The following is a 12,949-nucleotide window of genomic DNA, read 5'->3' as shown; positions in this document are numbered from 1 at the left end:
CAGAGTGACACTAAAGGGCCCAAGTGCTCCCCTCTACCAATTATAAAATAGAAGGTAATGATAAAACACATCATATGGGTATCCTTAGGATGTTCAGAGAGCGGAATGATTATATTTTTTTTCTTATCTTTCTTATAATGGTCTTGCACTTCCTATTATTTAGAGAGATTCCACCACTAAGCAGTAACATGCTGTTTAAAAGTAGGTGTCCCGTTCCGGACTGTGACTATAAGTGTCCCGTTCTAAATAATGGTTGTAATAAAGACAATGGGGGTCATTTATTAAGGGCCCGATTCGCGTTTTCCCGACGTGTTACCCGAATATTTCCGTTTTGCGCCGCTTGTACTTAAATTGCCCCGGGATTTCGGCGCACGCGATCGGATTGTGGCGCATCGGCGCTGGCATGCGCGCGACGGAAATCGGGGGGCGTGGCCGAACGAAAACCCGACGTATTCGGAAAAACCGCCGCATTTAAAAACCGAAAATGTGTCGCATAAGGACCGCTTACCTTCACCTGGTCCAGCTCGGTGCATTCCGGCGCGATGAGTTTACTTTCAGCGCAGCAGCGCCACCTGGTGGACGGCGGAAGAACTACCTTATTAAATCCCGGCCGGACCCGAATCCAGAGCGGAGAAGCCGCCGCTGGAACGCGAATGGACCGGGTAAGTAAATTTGCCCCAATGTCTTGTTGCAATGCCGATGTTTTTAACATGTATCTTTCCACAATGCTGATGCTCACAATATATGTCTTTCTTAAAATATTGGTTGCAAATGATTCCAAAGAATCCAGTCTATCAAGTCCACATGGAAATTGGACACACAAGTGAGATAATCATGTACGAAGGATGGATAGTTCTCTTCTTTATAATAATAAATTCCAATCATCATTTTATGGTGTTTAGAGAGGACCTGTCACCCTCAAACAGCACTAGGAGCTGCTTACTTTAGTGCTAAAACAGTCGTAAACCTCCGATAACGCTAACAAACACTGCTGCGCTGTATGCTAGAGACATGAGGGGGCGGTGACTGCCACATGACGCGCAGTCACCTCTGGCCTATGGATAGGCAGGGCGGTGCAGGGAAGAGCCTGCACCTCGGACCGCCCCCTCATGAATACCCCAATTTCCAGTGTACAGTACACCAGTGTACAGTACAGCGCCTGATGCTTAAAGAGAACCTGTCATCACATTTTCACATATACCGCTAGTGACGGGTTCCCATAGAGCTCTATTAACTGATGCCCTCCTTTAACCCCTTAACGATCTGCGCCGTAGCTCTACGGCGCAAAGGTATAAGGGAATGTATGAAGAGGGCTCACGGGCTGAGTCCTCTTCATACAAAGGTGGGGGTTTTTGCATTTTGCAGAAAACCCCCACCGCTAATAACCGCAGTCGGTGCTTGCACCGATCGCGGCTATTAACCCTCTCAACGCCGGCGGCAAAGTCGCCACCGGCGTTTAAAAGACGGCGGCGCGCGGGCGCCGCCATCTTTTTTAAGATCGCCACGCCCCCGAACGTCATTGGGGGGCGGCGATCGGTTACCATGGTAGCCTCGGGTCTTCTTTTGACACGAGGCTACATGGCTTATGCAGGTTCGTTACAATGAGCCAGTGGCTCATTGTAATGTATGACCTGCAAAAATACTGTAGTATTGCAGTATATGGTAGGAGCGATCTGAGTATCTAGGGTTAATGTACCCTAGATGGTCTAAAAAATAGTGAAAAAAAAAGTTTAAAAAATAAAAAAAATTAATAAAATATTAAAAGTTCAAATCACCCCCCTTTCCCTAGAACGGATATAAAACATAATAAACAGTAAAAATCACAGACACATTGGGTATCGCCGCGTCCCAAAATGCCCGATCTATCAAAATATAAAAACGGTTACGGGCGGCGGTGACCTCCGAGGCGGGAAATGGCGCCCAAATGTCCGAAATGCGACTTTTACACCTTTTTACATAACCTAAAAAATGAACTAAAAAATGATCAAAATGTCGCACAGACCTCAAAATGGTAGCAATGAAAACGTCGCCTCATTTCGCAAAAAAAGACACATCACACATCTCCGTGCGCCAAAGTATGAAAAAGTTATTAGCGTCAGAAGATGGCAAAAAATTTTTTTTCTTTTTTGTACACATTCATTTAATTTTTGAAAATGTATTAAAACACAATAAAACCTATATAAATTTGGTATCATCGCGATCGCACCGAACCAAAGAATAAAGTAGGCGTGTTATTTGGAGCGAAGAGTGAAAGTCGTAAAAACTGAGCCCACAAGAACGTGACGCACGTGCGGTTTTTTTTCAATTTTTCCACATTTGGAATTTTTTTTTCACCTTCGCAGTACACGGCATGTTAAAATAAATAACATTACGGGAAAGTAAAATTTGTTACGCACAAAATAAGCCCTCACACAGGACTGTACACATAAAAATGAAAAAGTTATGGATTTTTGAAGTTGGAGAGCGAGAAATGAGCCGAAAAACCCTGCGTCCTTAAGGGGTTAAGCTAAAAATTGTTTACGTCCCCAGAAATCTCCTTTTTATCTTATTTTACCTGGCATCAGTGGGGGCGTGCAAATGTAGCGGGACCTTGGATATCACCCTGGTCACACATTAAGTACCCAATGATGTAACAGCTCTCTAGCCGTAGGACCTGTTAATCAGGAACAGGGAGGCAGGGGACACTGCATTTACCGGACCCCAGTCCATCAGTGGACTCTCATCAGCTGTGTTGCATATAAGTTTACAAACATTTTTTTAACATTGTGGCCATGGAAAGAAACCTTTTAGGGATAAGGGCAATACTTTTTAATCTACGTTTTTAATTAAGTATTTCTTTTGGATAGGTTCATTTGCATGACAGATTCTCCTTAAATTATTCTGACTGTGAGCACTCTAGGGTAGCAAGCATGAAAAACAAAATGGGGCAGATGTATCAAAAGTGTTGTAAAGTTAGACTATGAAAGGTTTTGTGTTAAATCTGGTGCAATATATGACTGTCTAGTCGTACTTGGCACCGCCAATTAGTTGGCTTAAGTTATACCAGAAATCAGAGCCAAAATTCTAGTGCAATAGTATAATTCTTGGCGTAATTAACTTTTCCCTGCAAAGCCACACCCCCTAAAATTGTCTCGTACCTTGATACATGTGCCACAGACAGGTGTTTTGTTTTTTTGTGTTCATAAATCTGCCCCAATATTTACAAGGGGGTTTTGGAGCTGTAAGCAGAGCGATGGGTCCAGCGAGCCACAGTAACAGATTAGCACCGACAATGGTTGGAATATCCTGCAAGTCTTCATATTATCCATCTTTCTTATTGTCCAAACAGAAGTGAAACTCCTCAGGAGAAAGACATTCCAGGCAGTAGCGAGACCTTGTGCCAAAACATCAGTCCTGAGAACGATCTCCAAGCAGCAGCATCGTGCGAGGAGCCAAGAAAACCAGAGAGAAATGAGGTAAGTTTTCTTGTTCAGGGGTTTTATTACTCCATGACCTGGAGGATTCCTGCATCATAGCGGAGACTAGTGCAGTCTCATGCTGCAGACTTTGATGTTTTTCAGCTGCGGGAATCTACGGAGCAGTTTGAGGAATATTACCGCCAGAAGTTGCGTTACCAGCAGCACTTGGAACAGAAGGAGCAACAAAGGCAGCTCTACCAGCAAATGCTGTTTGAGGGGGGAGTCAACCAAATAGAAGAAACTGAGCACCCCCAAAACCTCACTGAACAGTTTCTTAACAGGTATAATAGGGGGGATTGTGAGGGGGGATTTCGGTAAGCCTACCCTGTGTGGAACAAGCCATGAAATCAAGCCCCCGCGCTTCTCTGTCAACAGAAAGATTAAAGGTTATGGCATTTGGAATATGGAAAGTGGTGATAAATGGAAATTCAATAGATGGCTGCTTCTTCTTGGGGTTAAAAAAAAAACTCATGTGATTTGAAAGTTGGCTTGTAGGATCCTTGTACTTGTATTACTTGTGTATTTAGCATTTCTCCTTCTTTTTCTGTTTAGGTCTATCAGAAAGCTTGGCGAGCTGAATGTTGGGATGGAGCCTCTTAGTGAAGAAATTCAGTCAAAGAGCCATCCACATAATGGGCCTAGAGACAGCAGCTCATCCGCCACCAATGGGCCCTCACCTCCTGTCACCTCTTCTCTACCAAGAAATCACCAGCCTGATGGACAGACTATAAACACTAGCACCCCTAGGAAACAGGGAGATGCGACCTCTATACCCTTCCCAGAGGAGTCCCCAGTGTTTGGAAGTACAGGGTTAGTTGGAAATGTTAATGTCTGTAGTATTGCTGTTTCCCATCAAAACGGTTTTAGACTGGAATTGTAGCCATACTGCGTGTATGAACATGGTTCAGTATAAGGACCTAGAACACAAAAATAAACATTTTTAGGTTTCTGAACCCCTTTTAAGGGAACCTGTCACCAGGAATGTGATTTTAGCTGATGACAGGTTTGAATAGCCTGTGCCATGCTGATTTTAAAAATTGCTTGCCAGCATTGAGGATAATTTCAGTAGTTTACATAAGTGTAATTCACTGGCTCCAGCTGCAGCCTGTGTCCCCTCTCCTCCACAATCATGAAACTACCTCTCCACTTCCTGTCATGCACACTGAGCGGTCAGGGGGGAGGGGGTTGGTGTGGATTACAGGGAGAATGTATGAGGAGACACAGGCACACCCGTGCTGCAGCTGCCCCAGGACTTGTCACACGCTGTTGGCAGAGAGCCAGGTAATGTGAATCAAACTATTATAAAATACTAAAATAATACAGAACATTTTTTAAATCGGCATAGCAGAAGCTGTAGGAACCTGTCACCAACTAAAAATCACATTCCTGATGACAGGTTCACTTTAATCACTAACTGTGAGGAGAAAGCATAAGGAATTAATTAACATTTTCTGTCCTCTCTGTGGCTGTACTGTACTGTATTTTGTGTACCGCTACCTTGTTAGGGACATTTTTCCAAAAGACCAATACAGGCTCTAAATGCATCTTATTGATATCATACAACCAAGTTAGTTTTATATGTTTGCACCAGGGTCTAAATTCTCTTCTAGATGTAGAAGCTTTATGTGTCGCTTTTTTTTTTCTTGTAGAGCAAGACAAAACCATGAAGATGCAGTAACTGCTGGAGCAAGGAAAAGCTCGGAGGTGAGTGGTCAATAAATGAATGTATAATTGCTTCAAACCTTACCTTCACATACATTTGGCTAGAGAATCCAACTTCTGATAATATTTTATGTAAGAAGCACAGTTTTGTTATTAACTGTGTTGCATCAGTGAATCAAATATATGCTGCCTACAAGCTGGCAGATTTTGTGATAAAATGTATACCAGTTTCATACAGGAATAGATTAATTGTATCTTTAGGCTAGATTTACATGAACGCATGCCTGTCAGGCCGTAGTTGGGTGGGCATACGTCCAGCGCGATGGCGAGGGTCACCCCTCCTCTCTCCATAGAGTACGCGCCGTACACACAGGGAAATATAGGACATGTCTTGTGTTTTTCCCATGTACGGAGTGGTAAGGTGCCCCACGTGTGAGGCACCTTATTGCTTTGTGTGGCCATTGCCGTCAATGGGGGACGTATGTACAGCCGCAATGAGGCCTAACCCTGAGGAGTTGTATTACTATATTGGTGTGTACAGTACATTTACAGTAGCAATCCTTGGTTTTGTTTTCTCTCTTTGCATAATTTCAATAGTTTATTTTTTATTTATTTTTTTTTTTTTTATACATTTACAGCCAGATGGAAAATCAAAACAGCAATTTACATGTCTCACAACCTTGGAGGACACTCAAGCTGTCCGGGCTGTAGCATTTCACCCCAGTGGGTCACTTTATGCTGTTGGATCAAATTCCAAGACACTTAGAGTTTGTGCTTATCCGGATGCCTTGGATACAACCAGGTAACATATCTTGGAGCTGCAGTATGTGATACACTCCGTCCACCAGAAGACAGTTTTCATAGGCTATGTATATATTTTTTTTCAGTGCCCCAAGCAGCCCGATACAGCCACTGGTTCGATTTAAGAGAAACAAGCATCACAAAGGGTCCATTTATTGCGTGGCCTGGAGCCCCTGTGGGCAGCTACTTGCCACAGGATCTAATGACAAGTATGTGAAAGTGCTGCCTTTCAATGCTGAAACATGCAATGCAACAGGTAGGGATAATAAGTCACATCCTGCACTTTTCCTTTCTTTGTAACCTCACCTTACATCCTTAATAATTAATATTCTGGACTGTTCCTCTTCATCTGTGATGAAGTATTTTTTTTTTTAAGCATTAGTTTTATAGAAATTTATACAAACACAATGGGATAAATTTACTAAGGGTCGCGGATCACACTTTCCTTGGATTGTTCACGTTTTTCGGGATTTGACAGGTATTTAAGAGGGGTTTGCGCTGGGATTGTGTCGCACGCGACCGGTTTGCGCTTGCTTCCATGCGACAGAAACGGGGGGGGGGGGGGGCCGTCAGACGATCCGACTGATTTGTGTCGCAAGACAATGCACTTACTTGCACCAGGAAGAAGAAGGTGAACTCCGTCGGACCTGAGTGAGGAAGCGACACATGAAGGATATTGGGCACACACTCTTAGTGAATCGCAACACAGTGCATTATCGTCGGACAATGCACTTTTGTGAACTCTGCAGTCCGGGTAAGTAAATGTGCCCCAATGTATACAATGAAATCTTATTTGATTCACGTGGACCTCCGTCAATAAAACAATAATACATTCAGTTAAATTAAGAGATCTGTTAAATTTTCCTTTGGTTTCAATGGACTTTTAATAGCTTTGGTTAGTGTTTGTTCGCACCACTTCCATTCGGTATCTATTATTTGAGAGAAAACATTTTGGGCTGCAGCTCCCATCCGATTTTGCACTAAAATAAGGAAAACACTAACAGAAGTGGTGAAAAAAGAAGCCATTAAAAGTCCATTGAAATCATTGGAGATTTTACTGGATCCATTAGATTCTGTTAAGCAGAAGCATGAAAGTGGGTATAAACTGGGCCTTACTTTTGTTTATCAATAAGTTGGGTTGTTGTGGCATCTAGGGTAAATATGCTATCTGTCCAGTTCAGACAGGGGACTGTAATCCAGAATCCCATTTTTTTTTTCCAGGCCCAGACTTGGAATTCAGCATGCATGATGGAACAATTAGAGATTTGGCTTTTATGGAAGGACCAGAGAGCGGTGGTGCAATATTAATCAGTGCGGGAGCAGGAGACTGTAATATATACACTACAGACTGCCAGCGCGGGCAGGGGCTACACGCCCTAAGTGGGCACACAGGTAAGCATCATTTCACACACATTTGGTGCATCAACTTTAGAAACAAACTTATTGGCAAGAGAATTCTATTGGAAAGTGAGAGGAGGTTAACACAGTGATGTCTTTTATTTTCTTCTTCTCTGTTATGACACATGCTGCCTTAATCGATCATAGCGGTTGCTAAAGTGTAACTGTTGTCAATTTAGCTGAGCAGACATCTCCACTGCCCAGATAGAAAGAAAAATGCCAGTTGTCCTCATGTGTTTTGTGCAGCGCCTTCATCCTTTTTTTTTTTTTTTTTTCATTAGCAGTCAACCATGATCAACCATGATAAACCAGGAACACTTACTCATGGATCCATAGATTCCTCTAAAATCAACTTTTAAAATTATGCTCTGGAGTGTGTTACCAGACCACCTTAGTGCTGCAGCTTTGCAGGGTGTTAGAATGAGCAGGAGAACTTTGCCACTTTCATTAGGCAGAGGGAGGGGGAAATGCTGAAGTTTTGAGTAAAGGGGGGAAACAGTATAACAGCAGCTTGTGACGCTACAGAAAGCAAAGAGGGGGTCTGGAACACCCACAAAGCCCTTTGTGTTCATTAAAGTCGACTTTTAAAATTATACTAGAAGGAAGGTCATGAATAACAAATATAAGAAGATTACCACAGTTACGGTGTCTGGATTTTTCCATTTGGATGGTAGATTTTCTTTAGGGTAAAAAAACAAACCAATGTTCTGAAGGCCCCATTCACGCGGCTGTTTGGACGTATATAAGTCCCCATAGATGACTATGGTGGGCGTACAGTGCCACACACGAGTGGCACTGTACCGTTCCGTATACAGGGAAAAGATAGAGCATGCTTTCCCTGTATGTAGGCAAGGAAGTGCTATTTCCTATGGAGAGGGGATAGGTGAGCAGTGCTCACCCCCCTTCCTCCTCTCCAGCGCGTTGATCTGTGCTCTCCTGGGCTATGGCCGTGCGAGCACACTTCCATTTGAATGCAAAGAATAAAATAAGTTTCACCCCACTTAAAGCTGTTGCCAGTCTGTATCAAAGCTGTGTTGCTCCAGTACACCAGATTTTTATGGTAACAGGTTTGCTTTTAAGGGAACCTATCAGGCAATTTGGAACACTAAAGCAGCCACAGTTCCTTATGGACTGGTGGTTTTGTGTCCCAAATCTCCCTGTTTGTTTGTTTTTCTGTCGCACAAAGGCAAACTCCCACAGCGATCGCTAAGACGTATATCTTGTGTTTTTTTTTTTTTTTTTTTTCTTGATTTGTTTTCAATGATTTTTACAGATACACAAATACCCACCTAACCCACCCCAACCTCCCTTTTCCATAGACCACCCCCAAATACATGGTTTTTTTTTAATGCGCTATGGGGTTAAAGTTCAACTTGAACCGGTGCTTTTTTTGCTTTCTTACCAAAATTGGGATATGGTGTAAACTTCCGATTTGACCTGGTAGGGTGAGGGAATTTCATTAAAATGGTCCTGAGGCCGCAATTCTTATATATTCTACATAATTCCCCCATCTGGATTGCGCAGACCTATTCTGTTCCATAAACTGTTCGGGAAAGGTAAACGCGCTCAAGTCCGTTTAGAAACGCTTCAGAGATGTAAAGATGAGGAAGGCTTGGCGTTTCCCAACCCATGGCTGTATTTTTTTTTTTTTTTTATCAAATCTTTTTTTTATAGTTTTTTTAAAAACATTTTATACATAACCACAACTTCCCACTTCCCCCTCCCACCCTCTGACAAAGATACCCACCCCCCGACCCGTACCCTTCCGGTGCAATTGCATAGTAATAATGGCCTTACAGGATCTCAATACAATATGGATACATAGCTAATACATACATAGCAATTACAAAGTATCATATTCTTAACAGTACAAACACTCTACATGAATGCTGATAGGGGATGGCGCCTCAGGTGTAGCGAGGGGAGTCCCGGCGAGTCCAGCCAAGGGCCCCAAATGCGTTTGAATTTTGTATTTGCTTTACGTTTACAATAAACAGTCTTTTCCATCCTTATAATGTTGTTCAGTTTTTTAACATATGCCTCCAGCCTTTGTGAACAAGGGCGAAGCCAGTACATAGCAGTAAGCTTCCTTACTTGATATAGCATTCTACTGATGCCCACAGTTACTCCATCTTCCAAATTATCCTGTCCTAGCAGACCTAACAGACAAACTACCGGGGATGCTGTCAGTGTCACTCCATATACTTTGGTAATCAGCCTTAATACTTCTCCCCAAAATCTTTTGGGTTTTCTACATTCCCACAGCATGTGAAGTATGTGGGCGTCCTCCATACCGCATCTGGGACACGAGTCCCACGCAAACCAACCCTGTATAGCCAGTGAGGAGTACGATATACCCTGTGTAATAAATAAATATATTTGAGAGAGCCGGTGAGCCTCACATAGAGATAGTGAGGGGACAATGGAAAGTGCCTCAGTCCATTGATCATCTGTCAAAGTTCCTACATCTTCTTCCCATTTTTCCCGGATGGTAAGGGGATTCTGTGTATGCTGGGCCTCCAACAGCATACTATACACCCTAGATATATCTCCTTATTGCCATCTGTAGCCAGAATATCCTCAATCAACTCATGTGTTACTATATGTATGGTCTCAACCCTATTTTGAGTTTCTAAGGCGTTTCTTAACTGTAGGTATTGATAAAAGGAATCACGCGTAAGATGAAATTCCTCCCTCAATTGATTGAAGCTTTTGAGAGCACCTGCCAGATATAGCTGATGTATGCCATGTATACCCTTAATCTCCCATCTTTGAAAGGCCTCCAGTTGCATTATTTCTTGTAGCTCAGGGTTTTGCCACAGCGATGAGAACCGCGTAAAGCCATTCATTCTGAGTATACTCTTAGTTTTCTGCCATAGTTTATGTAACAGTGTCACCGTGTATATATGGTCAGGTGGTCTACCCTGTGCTCCCAGTTCAAGTAGATATAGCGGAGGCCTACCACCGCCATGGTATCTCAGCAGTTTTTCAGAAGAGGATCTAGCATTTGTTAGACTCCATCCTTTGAGTTGCGCCCCATGGCTGTATTTTGTAGCCTCACAAGTCCAACACTTTGCTGGCTGGGGAATGAGGATGGGATGAATTCTGCTGGTAGACTGCTTATGTCACGGCTTTCCTACTTCTGCTTCAGTGCTCCACTAAGCCACAAGCCTTCACTAGTTCTAATGGAAAAAGATCTGGTAAAATAAGGTAAAAGCTATCCTGGGATCTGTAGGTTTTTGGCTTTGACGTCTTTGATCATACTTTCACACATGTTTATTATAAAAACTAATAAAATACAGCAGATTTTTAAAAAAAGAAAGAAACTGCAAGGAAAAGAACAAATGAGAGTCTGGTGCTTGGAATGCTGTCATGGTGCACATAGGAAATGTTTGTCTTGGCTGGACTATTTCCTCCTAAATAACCTACTAATGAATATTTCTACTGTTGTGTTACAGGGCACATCCTGGCTCTATACACATGGAGCGGCTGGATGATTGCGTCAGGATCTCAAGATAAGACTGTCCGATTTTGGGATCTCCGAGTTCCCAGCTGTGTTCGAGTAATTGGAACCACGTTTCATGGAACAGGTAAACTAATGACTTGGTTACCTTGAGTTGTTCCTTACATATCTTATATGTTATGACCAGGTTCAGACTTATCAAATAGCTACTGAACAAATGGCAAAATCCACTTTTTTAAATTTGTTGCTCTAAAATGATTAAAAATTTATTTGAAAGAGTAATGTATTATTTTTACAGTGTATGTGGCTTTTATGTTGACTCATTGCTAAATGATAGCTTTTTGTTCTCTTTCAGGCAGTGCCGTGGCCTCGGTGGCAGTAGATCCTAGTGGGAGGCTGCTGGCTACAGGACAGGAGGATTCTAGCTGCATGCTGTATGACATCAGAGGAGGGCGAATGGTACAGAGTTATCATCCACACAGCAGTGATGTGCGCTCTGTGCGTTTCTCCCCGGGCGCACACTACCTGCTTACTGGCTCCTATGACATGAAGATTAAAGTCACAGATTTACAAGGTACAGGAATAAAGTATTACACTCAGAATATTAACCCCTTCCCGCCGCAGCCCTTTTTCATTTTTGTGCTTTCATTTTTCACTTCCCACCTTCAAAAAATCTAACTTTTTTTTTTATTTTTTCATGTACAGAGCTCTGTGATGGCTTGTTTTCTGCACTTCAACATGGTGGTATTTAATACTTCATGCCATGTATTAGGAAGCGGGAAAAAAATTCCAAATGCAGTGAAATTAGTTTAAAAAAACCACATTTGCGCCATTTTCTTGTGGGCTTGGATTTTACAGATTTAACCGTACTTCCCAAAAGACATGTCTACTTTATGCCCAGATTACAGAGATGCCAAATTTATATAGGTTTTATAATGTTTTCATGCAATTCCAAAAATGAAAACCTCCTGTACAAAAAAAAATATTTTTATTTTGCCATCTTCTGGCGTGAAAAACTTTTTTAGACTTTGGTGTACAGAGCTGTGGGTGGTGTCATTTTTTGCGAATTTTGATGACATTTTCAACGCTACCATAATTATGACTGTACGACCTTTTGATCACTTTTTATAGAATTTTTTAAAATGGCAAAAAAGTGCCATTTTCGATTTTAGGCGCTATTTTCCGTTACTGGGTTAAACGCAGTGAAAAAACGTTATTATATTTTGATTGGGCATTTTCAGACGCGCTGTGTTTTATGATTTTCACTATATATCTGTATATATCTATATATCTCTATCTATATATATATCTCAGTTCTAGGGTAAGGGGTGGTGATTTGAATTTTAGGTTTTTTTTAAATTATATTCAAACGATACGGAGAATGTCATGGCGACTGATCGTCGCTTCGTGATGACGTCACAGGGAGAAAGATGATCCTCACAAGATCGCGGCGCTTATGCAGCGTCTTTTTTTTTTTTTTAACGCCAACGGCTAGCACCGACCGCGGGTGTTACCGGTAAGCAATATGTAGCAAAGACTTGCCGGCTATGGAGAGCCCTCTCCATGCACTCGGCATGTGACATCCTATTACGTCACATTTCGATAAGGGGTTAATACATGTCACTCTCGCCTGCCATGCGAGAGGTCCCGGGTTTCGGCACCAGCTATCAAGTTCTGCCCTTGTTCACAAAACCTCAGGTTCTCTAATGACTGATAACATTCGCAGATTGAGCTCAGGAGAAATCAAACCAAAACAACGTATGGTACAGGCAACCATAGTTACAGGCAGTTGAAGCCATAGTTTGGAATGTGAACTGCAGGTAAACGGCCATCACTGTCCTTAACTCCTTTTAAACAAGCCACTGACTTTAGACAGTTTCCTCTGACACGACTAGTGTGGGAGCAGAGACACCCGGAGACCCTAGGGAAAGGCAGGCGTGGTTTATTAACACCGGCTTTCCCTGTTCCTCACAGCATTGCGCTGAAGTAGCGTGATGCACAGAGTATCGTAGCCCCCGGATCTGATCAAACCCAGTACAGGGTATAATTGTGAAAATGTCGCACAGGGGTCTTTTATGACCTCATGGGGGACGTATAAAGTAAAATCATACACACACAAAAAATGTCAATAAATATTCTCATTTCCCAATATAATAAAAAAACATCA

General features: G+C 42.4%; 1 protein-coding gene across 4 annotated transcripts in view; it reads left to right on the top strand.

The window, feature by feature from the left end:
• WDR47 (WD repeat domain 47) overlaps window positions 1-12,949 on the top strand; it is a 33,407-nt gene that overhangs the window by 13,608 nt on the left and 6,850 nt on the right. For all 4 annotated transcript variants that reach the window (XM_072128827.1, XM_072128826.1, XM_072128829.1 and 1 more), the window contains exons 6-14: window positions 3,329-3,455; window positions 3,561-3,739; window positions 4,011-4,268; window positions 5,108-5,162; window positions 5,759-5,922; window positions 6,008-6,177; window positions 7,143-7,313; window positions 10,778-10,909; window positions 11,138-11,356. In XM_072128827.1, the coding sequence (XP_071984928.1) occupies window positions 3,329-3,455; window positions 3,561-3,739; window positions 4,011-4,268; window positions 5,108-5,162; window positions 5,759-5,922; window positions 6,008-6,177; window positions 7,143-7,313; window positions 10,778-10,909; window positions 11,138-11,356 (1,475 nt within the window). The remainder of the gene's footprint in view (window positions 1-3,328; window positions 3,456-3,560; window positions 3,740-4,010; window positions 4,269-5,107; window positions 5,163-5,758; window positions 5,923-6,007; window positions 6,178-7,142; window positions 7,314-10,777; window positions 10,910-11,137; window positions 11,357-12,949) is intronic.

The sequence above is a fragment of the Engystomops pustulosus genome, chromosome 10 (genome assembly GCF_040894005.1).
Source record: "Engystomops pustulosus chromosome 10, aEngPut4.maternal, whole genome shotgun sequence".
NCBI classification, from domain to species: domain Eukaryota; kingdom Metazoa; phylum Chordata; class Amphibia; order Anura; family Leptodactylidae; genus Engystomops; species Engystomops pustulosus.
This window is presented reverse-complemented; position numbering and strand designations above follow the sequence as displayed.